The sequence below is a fragment of the Syngnathus typhle genome, linkage group LG3 (assembly GCF_033458585.1).
Source record: "Syngnathus typhle isolate RoL2023-S1 ecotype Sweden linkage group LG3, RoL_Styp_1.0, whole genome shotgun sequence".
NCBI classification, from domain to species: Eukaryota; Metazoa; Chordata; class Actinopteri; order Syngnathiformes; family Syngnathidae; genus Syngnathus; species Syngnathus typhle.
Genome location: NC_083740.1, coordinates 7859603 through 7882130, shown reverse-complemented (window position 1 = coordinate 7882130; position 22528 = coordinate 7859603). Strand labels below are relative to the sequence as shown.

The window sequence follows — 22528 nt, the reverse complement described above, 5'->3', positions numbered from 1 at the left end:
AGGCATCGCATTCACCATTGTTCAGGTTTTGCAATGACTACAAAAAGGAACAGAGAGACAGCCCAAGGCTGACATTTTACTGTTGCTAACCTCTCAAGCTGTAATGATGGAGGTCGAAATCATCTCTTCAGGTCAACAGTCTGTATAATGGCCCGAATCTATACCTGACTGTATCTGTTCCATTTGCACCGCCTGTTGTTTTTCTTCGTGCTCCTGCGTTAGATAATACCATTATCACATCAAAACTGCGGGCAATTAAATGTAGATTACACTGTAATTCGGAGTCTGGTGCATTAGTCTTTGCTCCATCACAGAGCTATCTAATACAACTCTAATGCATTCAGACAGTATCCCACACTAATCCTTGGTAATGTTCAGTGCTGCACCTCGCCAGGGATTAAGTGAGCCCTCTCACTTTTAAAAGCATTCTGATCCTAACCAAAAGCAGGGTGCACCTCTAAAAGGTACACCTTTCAGAGGTGCCACTTAGAGCATGAGCGCAAATATTTTTTTCCCTCGTGCATTAACCTCACAACAACATGCAAATCCAGGTCAAATCTTTTCCACAGAGGTTTGTCATGCCTGCTAACATCTGCTGCATACACTGGCCTCTGACAAACCACCTTTGCGTTAAGTTAACGTGGCCTTCAAAACAGCAAAAGGGGAAAATGCATATCAAGGGACTCTATGAACACAGCAGGGTTGAAAACATAAATTGTCTGGGCAGATGTGGAATTTCCAGCAACACAAAGTATGATTCTATTTCTTTCACTGCAAAGCTATTAGACATCTGCTAGGCCCTTAATGATCCAATTAAGGGTCCTTTCAAGCTCTTCCACTACTATGTTGGCGATCATGATCCAAGATATTGAAGGACTGCTTTTTGTATGCCACCGTCTTTGTTCAATTACGACGAGAATAATCGACTTTGCATTGTCTTTGGAATTCTATTACACCACCGCATGCAGTTGCACTTAAAGGCAAAACAAATTTTAGAAATGACATCCCTTAAAGTGTGTGTATGCTTGTATTTGTTTCTGCATAACAGGAGGATGGCCAACATTCGCTGCACAAAGGCTTAGCGACTTAGCGGACGGACAACGATGGAGCTAGATAAAAACTTGATATCATCCGGAACATTAAGCATTAATAGTCAAAGTAATCCACGGGTGAATTGGGGTAACTGATGGCGACAATATGGTTGTTTTTCTTTAGAATGCTTGTGTCCATCCAAAGATACATTTTTTTTATTTACTGCTCGGTCACGGAGAGACAATTCCACCTGATTTAGTCCACTTATCAACAGTCAATCACAGGTCAATGGTGTTTTGTACTGTCAGTCAAAGGTTTTATTTATTCTTGAGAACTAAGGATGTCATGGGGCTGATAATATAGTATGATCAAACAACTGTTGTCTTCTATTTCACCTAAGTTTGCTAATCTTTCCCTTTCTAAAAAAAACAAGACTTTCTATACTATGCGCTTTCGAGGTTAACGCAATTCCCAAAGTATGGACTTCTAAGTCCACGTAAACTCAAGATTTATCATTTTACTCTGTCTCTTCGCAAAGTGGCTCAGGTGTTAGAGCCATAGAGATGAGCATTGAACAATTTTTTTTCATGTCATCATCGTAATTGGAAAATACGGGATGTTTTGCATTCAGTCAATCTTCAACTGGGATGCTGATGGAGAATAGGTTCTGGTGGGTTTTGGAAAATGATTCCAGCAAACCTGCACATCTGATATTGTCAGAAAAATATTATAAGTTATCGGTTATTGATTACCAGTTCAAGTACCAGTACAAGTTCTTAGCGATCAGTAGGCTGTGACAAAAAAAAAAAAAAAATCCTGCGTCTTGAATAAATTGAAAAAACTGATGCAGAGTTGTAACCTCACAGGATTTCCAAACACACAGAAAAGTAAAACCATCCCAGGGTTTAATTTGACAGGCCAACACAAGGTCAGTGTAATAGTCTATGTCAATGCAAACAATCCAGTTTAGGGACCGAGCAGGCCCGACCGACAGAGGCCTAGTTTGCTTGCAGACAAATGTGACAATTTGCAAGCCGTTGATGCAACAGCACCGATTAACCGGTGCAGACAGGGATTGCATCCTTTTGCCCACATAAAACTAAAAAATTCATCTGTGCAAATGGGCCCACTTATGACAGGCAAAAGAAAAAACAGGTGGCCCCGTTCATGAAAAACCGAGTCATTCATTAGTATATTCATATGACAGCAGGAACATGGGCATCATCCCAGCACTGAAAGCCTCTCATCAAACAGTGACACGGCCAACACGATGCGTCTTCTAACGCCTGAAGACAAGTGAGTGTTTATCAAAGTGTGGTTCAGGTTTCCCTAGAGACTCACGAGGTGATCAAATACAGAATCAGCAAGAGTGGCGCTGTAGCAAATATCACCGTGCCATTTGAAAGTGTACTCACATACAGTGTACTCAGTCGATGAGCACGTGGTCCTAAATAGGCTGACGAATATGACATGAACACTACCCGACGTGTACGATGTGAATTTAGCGCAAATGCACATTGAGAATTGAGGGGATGAATAATGCAGCTGCCATGATGGCTTGGTCTCTTCTTAATGCGGCTGAATTGATTAGTGGGGGAACAGGAAGAGATGTGAGAGAGGCTTTCTGAGAAATCCAAACTGCATGACAAATTGCAGAGTTTGGGTTTTTTTGCACATGTTGTATGATGCTGTTAGGAGAGAAAGTTGCAAGCAAAATTTGAGTCGGAAAGTGATCTCGTAGGGTTTTAGAAGCAACGCGACAGTTCAGACCATCTTTCACAATTACAACCTGCAACATAAACTTCATTTTAAAGTATCAACATGAGGTTTATTTGAGGAAGCAGTTCTTGAAGGAAGGAAGGAACAAGCCTGAAAGCCAACGTTGAAGAGCTTAAGTAATAAGTATTGCATGTCGCAAGAACATAATCACCAAAAAAGTCCATAAAAAAAAAAAAAACAGCAGCGTCACTTTTTGAGGGACAGAGGAGCTTTAAATCTATGTTCTGTACATTTTCGCCTTGTAAACACAATACATGTGTATATTTGGCGACTCGGCTTTGCGAGTGTTGCCAAGGCCAACCAAGCAGTTGAAAGATCTTACCTCCAGGAACCCCGTCATATGAAATTACGCCCAAAAGACAAGATACGAGTGTCGAATTGACCACAAGTGCTAATTTACGCTGTTTAAACGGCAAGCGATGACGAGATCTGACAAGAGGGGGAGTGAAGCGCCATAGGCACTCAGTGAAAATGCACAAAGTGATGCTCATGGCTTATAACAAGTGTCAACGCTGCTGTGGATGTCACAGAGCATACAAGCAACATGGATTCAAAGGGCCAAAGAATTATTTATGCTTTGTTGACAGGAACTGTGAGAGGGTAAAAAGTATGTTCAAGATGCATGTTCATCTTTTCATTTCATATTTCATCCATTAAATGCCATTCGGTCCATCCATTTTCGGAACCACGCTTGATTTTTTTTTTTTAATCAAAAGTATACAGTCATTTTTTGTACCAAACTGCTCAGCCATCAGGTTTAATCCAAACTATAGTTTTAATGTGCGATTCATCACATTTTAGGGTTGAGAATTTGCATTTTGAATGTGTTTCTGCTGCTAACAGTCAACATAGCCTTTACGACAGGTCTGCCTTTTAGTGTTTACACAATACAGAGAGTTTTAAAAAAAAAAAAATCATTTTGAGAACCTTTCTTTCACTTGTACTTTTGCTTTCTAAAACACAGCCGGGTTTACCAGGAGCCAAAAAGACACCAATTGTTTCTATTTTTATTTAAAAACAGACTGATGTGAGCAAACCCTAACTCGCCAACTTTATCTGTCTGTAAATTTGTGTTTGGAAGGAAATGTGTGCTTGTGAAAACTATCAAGCGAAATTGTTTCCTCTGTTGACAAGCTCTATTGTAGATTCGGGATGAAGCAGAGGAAACAGACCAAGATTCTGTTTGAATAAGTTACCAGTGCAACAGTATTAGGTAAAGGCAGAATGTGTGTTCTGAGCACATGAACACTGGTGAAGTTTACCTTTCAACTGTCAACAAAGGCCGTCGTCCACGATTCTGAGCACTGTTCAAACACTGAGCAGTTACTGTTTTCTTGACATTTGTTAAATTGATGCTTTAAATACAGATGACACACATGACTATAAAAGGGTCGTGTTATACATGGGGCCGCATTATACATGGAAAAAAAACGGTAGATTACATCACATCTTGAATAAAGACTCAAAAGTTTCTGCAAGGACTTGACAACTACAGTTAGGGCAGCTACTGTAGCACTACTTCAGATCGAGATAAGAATGTTAAGCAGGATCTAAATAAAACAGGTCAAGGGAGAGAACCGCTGAAGGTAAACTGTGCTGAGGAACGGCGACAGGCCAAGGCCAAGGCTTTGAAACATGACTCGGCAGGAAAGGTTTGTTCCCGAGGCAGATAGCATCAAGACGTGTTGTTTACACAACATTTCATTGCTAGTGGCATGTAGTGTCAAAAAGAGAGAGAAAGACTGATTGAGTCTACATTTTTGCAAAAGTTCCTGACTAGTAATGTGTTGTGTATGAATGCCTCAGTCTGCAGATGTCGGACACTGTGTACCATGGCGCGCTGAGATTTATCACTAACTGCGAATTTCTCACTCACCATTGGAACGTTGTACTCTAAAGTCGGTTGGGTTCTTTTGATTACACGTCGTTTTAAAGATTGGCACATTTTCATCAATTCTAGGCTACAGTCCAGAGTACCTTTCCCAAGGTCTGAGCTGAACTGGGAAGAAAATGATGTACAGTCTTCAATCCAACCTATTTTCTTTTTTTAAATAAATTTAGTGAAATGCCCATCCTGTACAAACATTGCCACTGTGCTCGCAATGAAGATTATCTTATATCATCTCATTTTGACTTTGAGGAGTAAATGGATGCTCTAAAATGTCAACTGATGAAAATCTCTCTTTCATGACTATTTCGTCAAAACTGGGGGGGGGCAAGTCATCAAAATGTCCTGCTTATGACACTGTACCCATAAGTGTGATGTAATATGGCGCAATCCCTATTTTTAGTCAAAAGACATTTAAGGGGGATGAAAATGAAATGTCAATCCAGTTACAGAAATGTCACCCTCCCGTTTATCACCTTGTCTTTTTTCGAGGAGTGACTGAGAGACCGCCCGGCTCTGCTGGAGCACCTGACCTCCATTTTATAAAAGCACCTCAGTGTTAATAATTTATGGCCAAACAGATCTTCCAAAGTGAGGCCCTTTCCTACTTTTAAAAGTTGCAGCGGAAACGATCACTCCTTGATAAGGGGGTCATTATTTATTCAACATGTCTGGAAAGGGAATTTATGAAAAGTGAAGACGACATGGCCACTTGAGATTCGTTTTTCCCTCCTGGGCTACGTCGAGGCAACACAGTGTTTAGCGGTGGTTAGCGAGTCTGCACAACATGACTGCCAACCAGCTGAGGGTGTGTCGACCCAAAGTCAGCAGGGATTGGCTTCAACTAACCAGCGACTCTAATAAGGAACTCAGATGTCAAGATAACTCATTCTATTATATGTGACACTTCAATCCATAAAACTCCCCTCTATGTTTATTAGAAAGATGTGTTGAGCCAAGACTTGTGAATGTGTCATTATCACTGACACTCATAAGAAAAGCTCATAATTACTAAGGTCAACTGTCCAGCAAGGTGTTTATCTAGCAATGTTGCAAAAATACCACAAATGCTGGCGTTGACAATGAGGGTGAGTGGGAGCTCTGAGTGGAATGCAGTGTTAACAACGTATACATATGTGACAAATAATCCACAAATGGCTTTATACCTTCAGCTTATTTTATGTTTCATTAGTGATGCATTCAGTGACACGTTTAAGGGAATTACAGTTAACATGTGACGCAGGTAAAAACTCCTGCAGTGCCATTTATAACCTTCGAAAATAAAAAACACTAAACCTTGATTTCGAAGTAAACTGTTATGTATGTTGTGACAAGTGCATCCGGAAAGTATTAACACTTCATTGTCTTCACATTTTCTTGTCAGTTTTATTCCAGAACGGATTTGATTTATTTTGGGGGCGCAGATGGGTGAATGTTCAATCATTTGAATCAATAAAAACAAACATATAGAGAATTACCCTCAAATTGTAAAAGAATTTCGATAACATTCCTGAAACAAATATGGTTGGTTTATTTAGTTTTATTTGTGGAAAAGGCAATTGACTGATTAATAGCGCAATCATGAGAAATGGGGACACCAGTGAAAGCGTCACTAACCAATCAGACTTTGAGAAATTTCCTATATCCGACGAAGGCCTCTTTGAGGAGTAGTAGAAATATAACTCCATTCTGCTGGATGAGCATCTCAGACAAGCATTACTGGCATATTCCTCTATTTAATTACTTCTCAAATTGCATCAGTATGTTTGTGTGTGTTCTGCTTCACTTCCTGCCAAATTCAGTTCTTGCCATATTGGAAACAATGTTGATTGAGGCCCACATCCTTCTGACCACATGTTTTGTGGTTGCAGAAACAATAAACACTATCTAGGTTGTGGGAAAACAATAGCTCCATGGCTGCAGAATCGAAAGCTAAATATGAGGTGGGTGTAAATGTTTGACTGAATATGATGCCAAAGTTTCTGTTCAGTTTCTTTCATGCATGACCACTTATTTAACCACAGCGACCACTGAACATGATCCACACGGTATGTGCGCACACACAAACACACACACTTACTGTCCACATAAAAATAAACACATCATGTTTGAACAAACCAGAACTGAAGTCAATTTGGATTACCTTGGCACTGAAATCCTTGTTTTCCAAAGCCCCTGTGGAAGCAAACAAAGCAGGATTAAATGAGTTGACCATTTCCACTCACATAATCAGAAAGCCCTTAGCTTTTAATAACAACAATAGGCATTATGCGAGGGTCAGCACTTTGCATGACGTAAAACAAATAATCATGAGGCGTTTGCTGGCAGTCTTTTAAAAGTAAAGCTACCCTAGCCTTATATTCACCACAAGACTACAAAGTCCAGGGATTCCACTGTGCACATGTTCAGCATTCTTTCAGTCTGGAATGGTTTTTATGGAAAGAGCTGGTGCAGTGTGATTCCTGCCAGACTCGCGAGAGGAGAGGTCCAGTCCGCTTAGCTGCATGATGTTGTGACAGTGAGTCCCACCCAGAAAGCAAAGTGGACCCTCCCTGCTTCTTTTGATACAATGGTGCATTGGAACAAGTTGTTGCCTGTAACTGCAGGACATGTTTAGCTCTCTGGACTACGGACTAAGGAGTGCCATTAGGCAATGCACATGCCTTGCTGTAAAACTGTCTAGGTCATAAACTGTAAGTAGTAAAGGACATGAGATCATACTAGCACTTGCAAAAGTGGATGACTGTGAATATGGCTGGAGCTCTACAATCTGAGATTGAGAATAACCTGTTGGGGAAGATTGGACCATATCATTAAATAGCTACGTTTTTTTTTTTCAGACCAGTAGCAATGAAAATAAATGTATGTATCCAATTAACTGTGTTTTTATTTCCCATTACTTGATGTGTGAGACAGGAATAATTAATTAAATTTTCATATGGCCGCTTTAAGTAATTCTTCTTGTCATGTGTGTAAAAATGAAAACCGACCCTTTGATGACCCATTAATATGTAGCATTTATAGAAAGAAGTTTGCATTTTAACTCCATGATTTTGAATACATATACAAGTGAAAACGGTTGAAACAGCCATCTGTACATTTTCTATACCTCATTCTGTTCAGTGATGCAACAGTTAATAAATCTAACTAAACATGAGTAGCTATCCAGATCTTTAATGTATAAATGTGTCTCTGGGGTGATAAAAGGGGGGAGACCCCTGCATTAAACCATGAAGAAACACATGGAAAAACTAAAGAGGATTATTTTTTCTGGGATGTGAATCTCTTTACATCAACGGAGTTGACCTTCCAATGTAAATCCCTTATTTTATTTGATTTTGATCTCTACTTGCTGTCAATTTAGCCAAATGTGATGCAATAAGTTGTATTTTCCTTTCCTCATTCATCATTGCCTCAACAAAAGTCACAAAACTTTAGAAGAGCTGTGAAAATAGTCGGAATCTGTTGGCACGGGGCTTTCCATATCAATTTTCTTCCCCAAAACTAATCCATATGTTTCCACTGTGGCAGTCTTTTCCTCTTAAAGAAAAAGATTGGGGGGGGGGGGGGTATAGTAGTGCGGTATGCCTCGATGTGTGCCTCGGTAAGGGACAAAATCATGACTCATCCAATATGTGCATCGGCTTTAGCAGGAAACATCGCAGTAAATCTTCTCTCTAATCCTAAATTTGCCCTAAAGTCTGCTTATTATGACTTTGAATCGCAACGGAACTTACAAACTACATATGCACGCAACGTTTACACATGTTAAGTGCTTTATACGGGAAAATAAACAACATGGCCCTCCCCATTTGGCACCGGGATCCCTGAGGAAGTCTGCTTCTTGACAGCTCAGTCGACAACAGAGTGAGATTTGCAGAATCAGGTGGGGGAAAGTTGCAAAGTAAAGTTGCGTAACATCATGGAGGAAGGCTCGGGGGCGCAAAGTTGCAATCCAATATGCAACAGGCTGCAAGCGTGGATGTGGCCGGGTTGGGTGGAGGCGGAGACGGATGGCTTACCAGATGAAGTCCGTGCAGTGGCTGCAGAAAGTCGGCTGCTTGAAGAACCTGGCAGTAAACTTGTGGTTCTTCACTTCGTGGACATTTTTCTGCCTCAGAGCACCTTTGCGAGCAAATCTATTCGCTACGTCCTCGTTGGACGACTCGATCGAACTTGTATCGGCCATGTTGAACGCAAGCAAGCTCCGTGTTGCTGTCTTGCGAGAGTGCCTGTGCCTTGCGCGGCGCTGAGTCGGGAGCCAAGCAGAGAGACACGCTGGGGACTTGGTGAGTGCGAGACTACGAGTGAGGGCTTTCCCCGCCTGTGGCTGTCACTGGACGACGCCGAGCTGTCAACTCAGAGCGTCGTCAAGTTAGCCAGATACAAACTGTACGTCCGGTATCCTTCAAAATAAAGGCATCTACATTTCTCCTGAGCCCCGCGACGAAGAAGGCCTTTAACTACAATTAACAGTCAACACAATACAGATTAGGATTTTTATTTTGTTGTTTGATTTTGGAGTAGGGTCATCCCAGATTTGAAGGACAATAGGACATTTTTACCCCTATGAAAATTGATCATTCACAAAACATGCACTTATTTGTATAAATAAAAGTTCTCCTGAGACAAACTGTGTTTGTCACTGTAATAAAAGTGATTTCTAAAGCCATACATGTCCTGTTCCGTTTATCTCGTTCGGTGTCAGGGTGGTCGGAGAGTGGGACCTTATCCTGACTCCCGGCAAAAAATATGATGACACCCTGGACTGGACGCCAGTCAGTCAAAACAGGTGTTGTGCGTCCATTTTCAACACCGCTTGTCCTGTTCAGTGTCACGGGAGGTGCTGGAGCCTATCCCATCTGAAAATTGGCGAAAGGCAGACTACTGGTCGCCAGCCAGTTGCAAGTCACACATAGAGACAAACGACCAGTCACACTCACATGCACACTGTCACTGAGCTAGAATCGATTCTACATGCGTACAGCGACTTCCATCAGACACATTGATTTGTTAATATGAAACTGGTCAACAATTGTTTGCTACATGTCATTGCAGTTTAAATTATTTGCTTTATCCTGATTTGGAAACTTCCTTTAATTCTTGAATGGTCCTCTCAACACTGAGACGCGATCCATGGTCATGCCGTGAAAATGCTGCATGATGCCGCCATCGTGCGGAAAACCAGAAAAGTACATTGTTTGTTGGAAAGGACATGGGAAAACCAGCTTCCAGGAAGAAAAGGAGAAAAGTGAAATACTGCAACCGGAATGATGAATGAGGATAAGCACAAAAGAAAATGGATGGATGGATGGATGGATGGATGGATGGATGGATGGATGGATGGATGGATGGATGGATGGATGGATGGATGGATGGATGGATGGATGGATGGATGGATGGATGGATGGATGGATGGATGGATGGATGGATGGATGGATGGATGGATGGATGGATGGATGGATGGATGGACGGACGGACGGACGGATGGATGGATGGACGGATGGACGGATAGATGGATGAGTGTAATTTTACAAGAACACATAGCAACGGGATACATGTGCAGTAAGTTGGAATTTCAAAAATATTGATTATAGATCATTTATGTCTTGTTCATTATTTTACTTTTTAATACCGTTACATTTTTCAGTATCAGTTATTATGACCATTAACCACCTCCTCTCATGGAATCTTGGAATACTCCAAGGACCAAAAACAACAGCAACAAACAACACTCAAATCTCTTAAAATAATTTACATCAAGTCCCATCAGTATACTGTAAATACATATAAGTCACAACAACGCAAATGTGGGTTTTATATGTACTTTATAACAACGTAACAGTGTTGCAACAGAAGGGGAAGTCCACCATCAGAGCTTCCAGTAACAGAGATTTCAAAGCATTGATTCTTTTTTTCTGCCAAGGTCACTGGCGGTCAAAATAAACATACATCTGACAAAATGTTGCAGTGTCAGTAGGGTGTTAATGTGTTTTCATAAAATGCCTCAAAATCACTGATGCCGTTCATCCCAAACGTGTATAAGTACGATCAAGGTCTTCCACAGCAAACAGCCTCAAGCATGCCCTCATGAACCACACCTTCCTCAACAGGTTTCCACAAAGTTGGAAGCATCAGTAAAGTGATCATTAGGTGACTATTAGAAGGTTGCTTCTGTTGACAAGTGAATCAAAAGCAAATGTGAGCAAGTACTGTCCTTCTCTTATCTGTTTACTTTTGGAGAAGCACAAATAGTTGTGACAAAGTCAACATACATTTCAGAAACAGTTTTGGTCACCACAGGAAGGACGCCATGAATTTCTGTGCTTTTCCCCTCAGGTTGGACTATATTATCTATGTTTGGCTATTCGTCACATTTCTTAACTTTGTCAAAGCACAAGAAGACAACGGTATTTATATTTTCATACTTTTTCTTGTCACAAGTGCTGTCTATTTTTATATTTAGTAGTCTAATGACTGATTGTAGACCAACCCTCTAACTAACTAGCTAACTAACTAACTAACTAACTAACTAACTAACTAACTAACTAACTAACTAATCAAGCTGGTAACATTGTGCAATAACCTGCCCACACAGTGTTACAAGGTTCTGTGTTCTCCTCTCTGCTTAGTCCATCTTGTGCTGAGTTTGCATGTTCTTCATCATCTTCCCACATTCTAAAACATGTATGCTATGTTAACCGAAGACTAGAAATTCCCTGTTAAAATTTCTATTGCTGTAAATATAAATCTATAGGTCTAGATTTGTCTTGAAAATGACTGCCGGACCAGTCCAGGGTTTACTGTGCCTCTCAATCTAAGTCAACAAAGACCCCCGAGCCCGAGACCCTATTGAAGACAAACACTACAGAAAGAATGAATGGAGTAACAACCTAAATGCTAATCAACACTTGCTTTATTTGTCAATCATCAAGTCACTAATTATGTGTTTGTCCTTGCAGGGTGTTCAATACCTGAGCTGGATGGCAACATTGTAACAGCGGAGCACCAGCGCTACTTTGGGCCTGGTGAAGAATTACTGCTGTTTTGTAAACCGGGATACACATCCATTTTGGGGCCTCGGAAAATTGTATGTACTGACCAAGGAAGGTGGACTGAAACCAAACTGAAGTGCATTGGTGGGTCCCAGTTCAATATTATTTCAAGTCACTGCACACTTCCTTAATGTGTTTTTTTTTTATCATTCTAAGTTGTGTCCTCATCTTTGTAGTATCATTATTTTTAATTAATTATGCATTATTCATACAATACCAAAACTTTGAAAAGAAACAATCATTTTGGAAAAAAAAAAAAAAAATTTAGTTGTTCATTGCAAAGGCCAGGTAATATGTTACTAACCATATGTAGACTCACAACAGTACTAACATATTGTTCTGTCTTTTAGCAAAGCATTGTCCTGCTCCTGACCAACTGCTCAATGGAGATCTGTACTATGAGGATACGGTGTACCAGAGTATAATCAATTATACCTGTCACGAGGGGTAAAGTGAGAACATTTAGTTAAATTCCAATGAATGACATGTAAGAAATGATGCAAGTAGTAGTCAAATTAGAAATGGTGATGCCCACTCTTATGCCATTACGAGGTTGTCGTGCATACCCAGTAAACATTACTCGAGTGAATTCAATGGAACCTCCAAAGTTAACTTAAAATATATTTATATCCGATAGAATAAAAAAATGGCTGTTTTCTTTCTATAGGTACATCCTTTCTGGACCCCATAATGCTACATGCCTGGCTGATGGAACATGGAGCACATTGGTACCAGAGTGTAAACGTATGTATTCAGCCATTTCCTTCCTTTTCTCTTAATGTTTTTCTAATTTGCAACAATCCTTTCACACAACAGTTCAAATTTATTCCAAAGGTTTGTTTTTTTCATTAATTGATACGTTTACCATTTACAACACAGTATTTGTTCTCTTATCTTGCAGCTGTGTCTTGTGGTCTTGCTCCAATCCCAAAGTTTGGTCTTATCAGTTATAACAGGAAAATAAGGGGAAACACGACATATTTTGGCACCCATGGGACATATAAGTGCTTGCCTCCTTACGTCCTTTTTGGAAACTTATATGCAGAGTGCACAGCCAGTGGCAATTGGACCAAGACACCCGAATGTCGAGGTATCGTAGAAAAAAACGAAAAACAATCAATGAAATACAATTTTTTTCCAGTGACCAAACTAGTCTAATAAAAAATCTTTCCAGTGGTAACTTGCCCTCCACCAGAGAACATTTTCAATGGTTACATGTCCAGCAACGACCAGAGACGTTATGACTTCATGGAGACGGTGCAGTACGGCTGTGATGGCAACTACATGCTGGATGGAAGCTTCCAGATGGTTTGCCAGAAAAATGGAGAATGGTCTGAAAAGCCAGCCTGTAAAGGTAGGCCATGAATGTACACACACTAACGTTTTGATATTTGAGTGATGAGGATGCTTTGTTATTTATGCATAACAATCCCAACAATTTCACCTAATTTTTTGACATTATCATTTTTGTGGCAAACAGCTCCTTGCAGTATTGGCATTAATAGAGGAAGAATATTATACAAAGAAAAAAATTTTTGGATCGCAGACTTCGAGCCAAACAGAGTCCTCCACGGCGATCTTGTGTCAGTCTATTGCTTGGACAAGGTCAGGAAATGTGGCTATGCTGTGTCAACTCAGTGCGTCGATGGAAATCTCAAAATCCCTGAATGCTATGAAGGTAGTGATTGATTAATAATAATTTCCCAGTTGTTCAAATGCTATAAAAGTACATTGAGAAACTATATCAAGAAAACTTGAACAACAACCCAAACCTTTACTCTTGAACAACAACCCAAACCTTTACTCTAACCAATTATTTGTGTTTCTTTTCAGAGCCAAGCAGAATAGACTACAACTTTCATTCTGGTTCACTTCCTTCCGAAATAAATCAGTGCTGAGATGGAAGCCTATCCCTTCTCTGATTAAGAATATTACGTCACCAGCATTAACAGCATTGTTCTGGGCTCTAAATATAAAGCACATCTAGAGTCTTAAGATGCGTGTGATGGTCAATTTGTGTTTGATATCTACAGTGTAAGATTTAAGAATGAACTTGATTTTGTGAAATAAAAGTTTAATTCTATTTTGTGGAATGAAAATGACAACACTGTTGCTACAGCTACAAAATACAAGTTAAGTAAGTCTTGGTAGTGTGCATATTCAGTTGAAAATGGGTTGAAAAGGAAAGTACAAGGAAAAAAAGTCTAAAAAACTTAGCACTTAGCTAGTGGCAACGCAAGATGGCCGCCAGGGTATTTCCCTTTGCGAGTAGGAAGTAGGCGGTATCAAATTCTCGTTGTTTTGAGTGTGGCGTCGGAAGTCTCGTTGCGCATTTTCTATTGTCTCGCGAGCTTGTCCGAAGTTCCACCTCTCTTATTCCAGCATGGCCGTGCTGTACGAGGGGTACACGTTGTGTGGACTAGTTCTATCCCAAAATTCAACAAAGTCCGGCATTCAGGGCATCGAACCGGAGAGAGATAGCGACCATGTAATCGTCAGTGACGTCTTCAGATCAGTTACTCTTTATAAGGTAAAGTTTAACGTGTTTTGGGGACATCAAGCGTTTCGAGGCTAGCTAGTTAGCTGGAGAATGAGACTTGCACGATAAGGCATCGGCTCGCTCAGAAAGTGCCTTTGACTTTCATTCCAGCGTCTGGGATACTTTATTTTACTACTTTATATTATGTTATTAATTTATATTACTAGTTAAACCTCTTACAACAAAGGTCACTGACTAATCATGCGCCTAAGTGTGGGACTCTGAAAAGTTCTAGCCTCTGGTAGCAGATTTGACTCCAATTATCTTAGAAAGTAATAATGCTACTAGCTTAATTTTTTACACAAATGCAGACAATGAAAGATATATCTAATACACAATGGGACATAGTTTTCTAAGTTCTTCTTTCCAATTAGTGTTTCTAAACCAAAATTACCAAACGTGCTCTAATTAAGTTGCAAACATTATTTGATCAAAGTTAAACTGAACAAAGCTCACTGATATACGGCTTGTCCCATTGACTAAGGGTAATGTACACATTTTGACACTTCTGGCATCCACTTAAATCAGTTTGGTGCTAGTGTAGCAGATATGTTACCAGTATCAGTGTTTGCATATTTGATAACAGCCAATTGTTGTCACTGGCGTGTTAATGTTTTTTTTTGCGTGTGTTTGTATCAGGTTTCAGACCAAAAGCCACTGGGGAGCTGGACTGTCAAACAAGGCAGTTGTTTGACCTCTCCAGCAATTTATAACACTCAAACTAAAGAATATGTAGCAGTAACAGACAATAAGGTAAACTCATTCAGTGTTGCTCATCACAATCAGCATCTCAAAATGCAAAAGAGGCTACACAGTGGTTTAGTCCATCAAAATTTAAAATCTCATTTTGTATGCTTTTCAGGTGATCAGAATCTGGAAGGAAGATGATGATCTCTTGGACAAAACATTTAAAGCTACTGTAAGTGTGATTGTTCCCTCTACTGGCGTTTCCTTTATTGTAGGCTACATGTCACATGGCCATTTGGTCCATTATTATGTATTTCACATTTGAATTAATAGCTGTGTTTGGGAAGTCGCTTGTCTTGACTTACAGCTTCAGATGTGTTGAATAGTTGAGTATTTATGTGCTATGTGTTGAATAGTGGAGTATTTATGTGTTTTGCTCAGGTGTCGTCTGACATCTGGAGGGTCCACTGCGTTGCTGGAGAAGATCCCGTGGTCTTGTTTCAGAGAGGAGCTGTGAGACTCCTAGATTCTCTTCTCGCAACTCCTCAGCAAACAGTCGAGGAAGTCCTGGCTCCAGATGAAACCATCAGGTAACATTCTACTGTTGCAATTTGGAGTTTAAAGATTGAAAGTTTTAATTTGCTTCAATTGTGCTGCTGTCTTTGTTTTCTGTTGTTTGTTTTCAGGTGGAGCACCAACATAGTGGCAGAAACCCAGCAGTTTGTCATCTTCACAACAGAAAAGGTACCAAATTTATTCTTTTGTGTCTTCATCATGATAAACCAACCCAATCCAAAACCCCTTTTTCTGGCATAGCTACAAATGCACCGTCTTCCTTGCTACATATCGGAAGAATAAACCTCATTCATAGTCAACCGAATTGAGGTACTTAGTGGAAACAATGCTAATATTAGTCCAGCAGATATTTTTGAATGGGAATGTTGTTTATTTTGTGATTGCTCCCGGTAATTCTTACATCATAAATGGGCTTGACTGAAATTGAATGTATTTCTCTAGAAAGGGGACCATTTTTTGTACCTGCTGAAAGTGAAGCCAAACATACTGCAGAAGTACCAGTTGGAGCGAGAAGACGCCAGCCTTTCGCCTCTTAGCTTCTCTGCATCCTACAGAGATGAACTCATCCATCTGCTTTACCTCTGTAAGCCTCCATTTCTTCTGTTTGAATATTGCCTTCTAGCTTCATAATTTTTGTGATTATGGCAATCATAATTAATGGCAAACATGGCCCAAATATGAGCGACACAATTTTCAAGTTCCTCTACGCCTTGTCATCTCTCTGTCATATAGATCCTAATGGACACATGTACCAGAGTGTGATCTCTGTGTGGGGCCCTGGGCGTGATGAGGACTCTCAAACCATTTCACTGCCCCGTAATCTGCTCCTGGCTCTTTCGGTTGATGAAGACCGGCTGGTTGCAGCTAATGCTGTCTTCTTAGATGAAGCCCATGTCGCTGTGGTTGGCGTTCCGCACCCCTCGGCCGGAACTGGTAAAGGTACTTGACATCATTCAATTCTTAAGAAACATTCTGGAGAATTCTGTTTTTTTACTCCCCATCTTGAAAAAACAAAACACTAATAATTTCTTGATGTCTTTTTCAGATTTCCTCTGCATTTGGAATATCAATTTCCAGACACTTCAAGCAGGGAAAGAAATTGTGGGTAAAATCTTTGGACAGGTAGGTACATAACACGTTTATTGTTTTCTTTAAAAATCACCCACAGAGCCAAATGTTTTATATTATCGATGTTTCTTAAAATGCGCTGGGGGCTTTGGCTTTGCAAGTTTAGCTAAAGTAGCATCATGACCAAGGAGTCATTGAGCAAATCAAAGTTTGACCAATGACATCCTTTGTCGTAATTTGGACCATAGGCCAATGTTCCCTGTCCTCTCAGCTGGTGCGTGCTGATGGAGGACTGTATGACTTTGGTAGAGCATCACATCTGCTCTCAATTGTGATTGGGATTCATTCCCACCTCACAACTTTAGAGCAGTTTACAAGCTTATCATTTGCACGAACCCATTACTGTTACTAAGTTACCTTTCCTTATTTTTAGCTCTGGTGTTATTCCAACAAGATCTTCATTCCACATGGTAAATGCCTGTCTGTTATTCCATACGGATGCACCAAATCTTCACTCGCTTCTGCTTTGGGCAAATTGAAGCAGTCCAAGACTGAAGGTGAGCCAAAACATTCGATCAATTCCACAAGATGGATAAATAGCAAGAATACCCTTTATGTCTCAGTGCGCAGACTCCATATTTTGCTCATGAAATGTCTGCACGTTTCCACCAAAAGAATTGTGTTCACTGTTTATGTGCAAAGTGACAGATATTTGGAACTGGTTATAAATCCCTTTGTGGCAGCAGAAAGGGAAAAAAAATAGTGTTATATCTATTAGAGCGTCTTTTCAGGGGACACTAACTGGTATGTTGTTTGGCTGGGATTATACGCAACGAAATGTATACACGTATTTCTCAATCTTCTTTACATTTAAGGCATACAGTCTTTGACTCAGTAATGAAATGCTGTCATAAATACATTTGCCGCTCTATTGATTAATTTTTATTAAAATTTGACAGAATCCAGACCACTGGTGTCAGTGCCTTCATGGAACAACATTTTACATGAAGAGGAAACCCAGTCCTCGAGAACAGTAGAGACCAGGACTTTGGTATGTGAATTATTGTAACATTCTAAGGAAGACTCTAATGGACAAGATTTGGTTAGTTGCTTTCAGTCCCAAATCATAAAAGGGATGGTACCGATTGGCCAACAAAGTGCGAACTCGGCACCATTTTGTTGTGTGTTTTGTATGCCACCTGTAGATTATTGTGGCTTCCTTTCGCATAGCCAATCCTTAATTTTAGTCTACTGTCATTCCAGAGAACCTCAAGTAGGAGTCAGTCATCCCGCAGTTTAACAGTTGAGCAAGTTCTTGAGCTCATCAAGGTAATACTTTTCTGATTCTAGACTACTGAAAGAGATTTAGATTCAGATTTGTTTTGTACCATTTTGCAAGCTACTGATTTTGGGGCTAAAGTTGTTTGATGAAGGTTAATGTGTAACATAATTGAGCAACATCCTCTCTCTGTTTCAACTACACTTCAATTCCATATTTATGTGCGGTCGATTATGAGGTCAACATGTTCACATATGTATGTGGGATACTTTGCATACGATTGTTTGATTTCCATCATAGTACAATTCCAAGATGGCATTATAAGTCTTTGCTTGTTTTTATATAACATAGACCGCATCAGTCGAGGAAGTGCAGAAAATTCTGCATCGCCTCTTGTCCAGAAGAGCCATCCAAGACCTGAATCAGTCATTGGGCCAGCTGGCATCGTCTCTGGTGTCCCGCAGCTTGGCAGATGCTACCTTCTACACGCCGACCACGCTGGCGCAGCTAGTACACAGCCAATTTCTCTGCCACAGGTTAGTAAATTTTGTTTTTCCTTCCGAAGGATTTTGGATGTACTGTAATTTCGCACTAAATCTACGCATTAATGAAGTATTGATCAAATCTGATCAATTTAAAATAAATTTAGAGTCTCCAACTGACTCAACTCATGACAATAGTTCTAATATAAGCTTGCCTGCAGTTGCTTCCATAAGTTCCCGAAGAAATGCAATATCTAAAATTTCTGGACTCAAATCTTTTTGGTGGGTTAAACGATTGTATTTAATGTATGAGATTAATATTTTGTACATTCTTCATTTAGGGGAGTCAGCGTTAAGTAATCAAGATGCCGTCAGATTTACTTTTGTTACCCGCACATAGGAATTTAGTATTTTTGCGAAATAATTTCAGAAACAAAACACTTAATGCGATTGATTCTCTTTACAGCATGTGCCCTGACCTCGTGCAGCTAGCCCTTAAAAAGAAGGATTACTTCCTGTGTCAACTCTGCTTACACTTTTTCCCTGACATCCCAGAAGCTGTCACCTGCACCTGCCTGAAGGCCTTCATTAGGTAGAATGATAATGTTAACCATTGAGGCAAATCCAATGAATCAATTCCAAAAATGTCTTCCTTTAAGTACAAGCTAAAATGTATATATTTTACGCTCTGTTACAGTATGACAGACAGTGATGCAGAAAAAGTGGAGCCGGAGCCTGACAGTGTCTCCTTCATGGAAACTCTGACCTCCAGGGAGCACAGTCAGGTTGGCTTGCAGAATGGGTCTAGGTCGTCTTTGGAGGACCACTCGAATGTCACAATGACAACAGCGGAAAATAGGAACGCAACGTGGGAAGAACTAAGCTGTCCAGTTGTCTTACAGAAAGCTGTTTTACTGTATCCTTTTACTGGCAGACAAACACCAATTATTAGGTGTTGACCAGCTCAGTGGCCTAGTGGTAGAGTGTCCGCCCTGAGACTGGAAGGTGGTGGGTTCAAACCCGGGCCGGGTCATACCAAAGACTATAAAAATGGGACCCATTGCCTCCCTGCTTGGCACTCAGCATTAAGGGTTGGAATTGGGGGGTTAGATCACCAAATGATTCCCGAGCGCGGCACCGCTGCTGCTCCCCTCTCCCCCAGGGGATGGATCAAAATCACATGGGGATGGGTTAAATGCAGAGGACAAATTTCACCACACCTAGATGTGTGACGATCATTGGGACTTCAACCTAACTTAATAAAAGTTCAGTATTATCGGTGACATCTTGAAGATTGTATATGGTGAAAATGTGATTTTGATTCTTGACTGAAGCTGTGAAGAAATGAGGTCTTACAGATGGCATTCAGCGATGACCTCCTTCTCCCCCATTTGAAAGATCTTTCATCACAACATGTTTTCGTGAGTTCCTTGGTTGCACTATATTGTATTTTAAGGGGGTTTTATATTTGTCAGTGTACCGTATGTGAAAAATGATTGTATCTTGTCGTGTAGGTACTGGCAAATCAAGCATTCCTGCATCAAGCATACTTTCCCAGTTTAATGTCATTGATCTACTTTTTTCTCTTGTCCTATCAAGATCTTCCTCCAGTATCTGCACTTCCTCTACCTGCAATATAACAAAGAAACGTCTCTTCTGAATCACACCTTCCGAGCGCCCAGTGTGACACAGGTTTGTAATAATAATTACATTGAGAATAATTGTCATGATACAGCTGCATTAAAACTGATGCAACAAACTGAGCACAACTCGGGCAATAGGCGTTGCAAATTGAATAAAAACATGATAGCAGTAATGACTTGTTTTTGCTCATTGCTCTTGTTCTGTATTACACCGGCTGCATCTTTGAGTGCCAATATTGTTTTTGTACTGCAGTAACTAGCAACTGGTAAAGTATGCCATTATTGTTAACTGATTCAATGGGATGTGTGTTTTTCTTTCCTTCTCTTACAGATTATGGATTGGGTTGGTTTATTGTTGGATGCTCATTTCACAGTTCTAGTCATGACCCCAGAGGCCAAAGGCCTTCTGGTAAACCTCTACAACTTAATTAAGTCTCAGGTACGTCCTGCTTGTTCTGTCAGTGCAAGCAGTAAGGTTTATATCTGTAAATCAAATCCACATTTTAGTTTAGATCACTTTTGAAATGCAAACGGTTTACTCTTCAAGATCAAACCAACTTTATGTTGTCTTATTTTTAACCCTGTGACCTTCTGTTGTATCCTCAGGTGAAACTATATTCTGAACTTGGACAACTTGAGGGAGGTCTCAAACACCTCAAAGACTTGAAGATAGAACAAGATAAAAGACAATATTCTATTGAGGTTATTGAGTTATTTTAGGTTTCTGTGTAATGCTTTTTAAGTAACTAATTATCATGCCTCTCCAGATTTTAACCTGAAGCCGGTTTTATGTCCAAAAGCTAGCCACCAGAACTCAATTTGTATAAAGATTCAGTGCATTTGTTTGGGGGGGAAAAATGTCGATGATGGATTTAAATTGTGTTTTCATTTATTGTAGACCATTAAGTTGTATTGCATGTCATCTTTATTTGCATTTTTTTAATGGAATCAATCTGGATATTATCTTAAAATGTTTTTGTACGTGGCCTAAGCTGTCAGGGGAGGCAGTCTGTATGTGAAGAGTTGGAGAAAAAAGTACTAATGATAGGCTTCTATAAAGTTATTTTGTTTTAGTTCTCTGGTCTGTCCTTTTATATTGACTTTGTTTTTTAATCCAAACGTGCCAAAAATTTCGTAGTGAGAAATGCTGAACTTTCCTTTTTCCTCATCGAAATACATGGACTTCTTGTGCATTAGCAAATCGTCAACCTCATTTTAACATTGTGCAAACCTTCATGAACAGTGATAATTACACAGTGCAATACCACCATCTATTGGTAAATCTTTTGCACAACAACAAGAAGCCTATCTGCAAGCACCTGTTCTGTCTCTGCGCATCTCCAATGTTTCCAGACACATATAAATGTTATAATTTTCAGAAGTCAGTGACTCAGTATAATGTATTTATTGTTTCTGTTTTAAAGTATTACTTATTACATAAAAGCATGGAATGACAAGCGTTATAATTTTCAGAAGTTGGTATAATGTATTTAATTTTTGTGTTTTTTAATATTAAAGATGACATAAAAGCATGGATGTGAGGAACAGGAATCCTGCTTCCACATTGGGGCAAAAAGTTACTCACGTGCATACCTAAAATTACATTAAACTATGAAATAACCGTTAATTCAAATAAGAACTCAAATTTAAGCTTACATTTTATTCAAACTGAGCAAAATGTATTAAATGAACATACCTCTGTTTGAAGGCCTATTGTTTTGCACGACACTTATTGCATTGCAAAGGTAAACATGCTACCTGGACAACTGGAAACAGTTATCTGTAAATATGCGTGTAAAATGAGTGTTGGGGTGGATGTGTTTACCGTGTATATTTGTATTCAGTTTCATTCAATTGGTTGACTTGTCCTTGGTTCTTTCCGTACGATTAGAAAAATATTGTTCGTTGTCGGCAGGATTCGAACCTGCGCGGGGAGACCCCAATGGATTTCTAGTCCATCGCCTTAACCACTCGGCCACGACAACATGTTTGAACTTCGATCAAAATTCTGTATACTTCCAACGTGATACGATTCGATAGCCTTGAAAATTCAGCAATTCAGGCAATACACATTGAAATGTGATATCAAAGTAACGGAGACAGCGAATGCATGTATGCAGTTCCCAGGTCCGGTTAACTTTATGACGACTTGCTCGACGCATTTACGATTATCTTCTTGCTCACTCGCCTTCACCACAGTGGCGCCATGTCTGTTAAAAAAAAGCAACGACTGCATTAACTGTCCAAGCTGATCTGGTCCTCCAAAACAATAGGACAACTCTTAAAAAGCACCGGGAGCATAGAGTGTTCGCAAGTGCGACTGCTTTTATGAAGTAGCATGCAATTTGCGTTGTTGTAGAATAGTGGGTCACGTGATTCGAAATCATTAGCGCTTTGTGGTGGGTGTCAAGTTACACGAAAGTTAGAAAGACAGCACTTCCTAAACGTCACGCGTCCAATGTTATATTTTACTGCAGAGTGATTAATCTTAGAGTACAGG

The 22528-nt window shown here is 40.0% G+C and overlaps 3 protein-coding genes and 1 non-coding gene across 6 annotated transcripts in view; 2 read left to right on the top strand and 2 right to left on the bottom strand.

Moving 5' to 3' along the window:
• The window catches only part of prkcaa (protein kinase C, alpha, a), a 64601-nt gene extending 55529 nt beyond the window's left edge, over nt 1-9072 (bottom strand). Inside the window, exons 1-2 of one of the 3 annotated variants that reach the window (XM_061273908.1) lie at nt 8722-9072; nt 6843-6874 (exon numbers count right to left, since the gene is read on the bottom strand). In XM_061273908.1, the coding sequence (XP_061129892.1) occupies nt 6843-6874; nt 8722-8888 (199 nt within the window). In that variant the 5' untranslated portion in view covers nt 8889-9072. Of the gene's footprint in view, nt 1-6842; nt 6875-8721 lie in introns of those variants that run through there. The other 2 variants (XM_061273909.1, XM_061273910.1) reach the window with 2 other exon arrangements.
• Nucleotides 9073-10980: 1908 nt separating this feature from the next.
• Nucleotides 10981-13837, top strand: LOC133151722 (beta-2-glycoprotein 1-like). The gene is made up of 8 exons (XM_061274991.1): nt 10981-11109; nt 11662-11838; nt 12105-12201; nt 12422-12498; nt 12656-12844; nt 12929-13108; nt 13235-13432; nt 13588-13837. Exons 1-8 carry the CDS (start codon nt 11013-11015, stop codon nt 13650-13652), a joined length of 1080 nt encoding a protein of 359 aa, XP_061130975.1. The 5' UTR covers nt 10981-11012; the 3' UTR covers nt 13653-13837.
• A 254-nt stretch (nt 13838-14091) lies between these two features.
• On the top strand, nt 14092-21409 carry nol11 (nucleolar protein 11). The gene is made up of 18 exons (XM_061274990.1): nt 14092-14284; nt 14933-15046; nt 15156-15212; nt 15422-15570; nt 15667-15724; nt 15998-16139; nt 16289-16495; nt 16602-16678; nt 17058-17181; nt 17584-17675; nt 17888-17953; nt 18255-18439; nt 18852-18977; nt 19083-19301; nt 19728-19806; nt 19985-20077; nt 20360-20467; nt 20635-21409. Exons 1-18 carry the CDS (start codon nt 14138-14140, stop codon nt 20746-20748), a joined length of 2157 nt encoding a protein of 718 aa, XP_061130974.1. The 5' UTR covers nt 14092-14137; the 3' UTR covers nt 20749-21409.
• A 522-nt stretch (nt 21410-21931) lies between these two features.
• Nucleotides 21932-22013, bottom strand: trnas-aga (transfer RNA serine (anticodon AGA)). The gene has a single exon. It is a non-coding gene; the product is annotated as a tRNA-Ser (tRNA).
• Nucleotides 22014-22528: the final 515 nt, after the last annotated feature.

Coding starts and splice junctions, on each gene's coding strand:
- LOC133151722 (XM_061274991.1), top strand. CDS start 11,013: ATGAATTTCTGTGCTTTTCCCCTCAGGTTGGACTATATTATCTATGTT. Junction 11,110..11,661: donor CAAAGCACAAGAAGACAACG/GTATTTATATTT, acceptor TTGTCCTTGCAG/GGTGTTCAATACCTGAGCTG. Junction 11,839..12,104: donor AACCAAACTGAAGTGCATTG/GTGGGTCCCAGT, acceptor TCTGTCTTTTAG/CAAAGCATTGTCCTGCTCCT.
- nol11 (XM_061274990.1), top strand. CDS start 14,138: ATGGCCGTGCTGTACGAGGGGTACACGTTGTGTGGACTAGTTCTATCC. Junction 16,140..16,288: donor CATCCATCTGCTTTACCTCT/GTAAGCCTCCAT, acceptor TCTGTCATATAG/ATCCTAATGGACACATGTAC. Junction 17,954..18,254: donor AAGTTCTTGAGCTCATCAAG/GTAATACTTTTC, acceptor TATATAACATAG/ACCGCATCAGTCGAGGAAGT.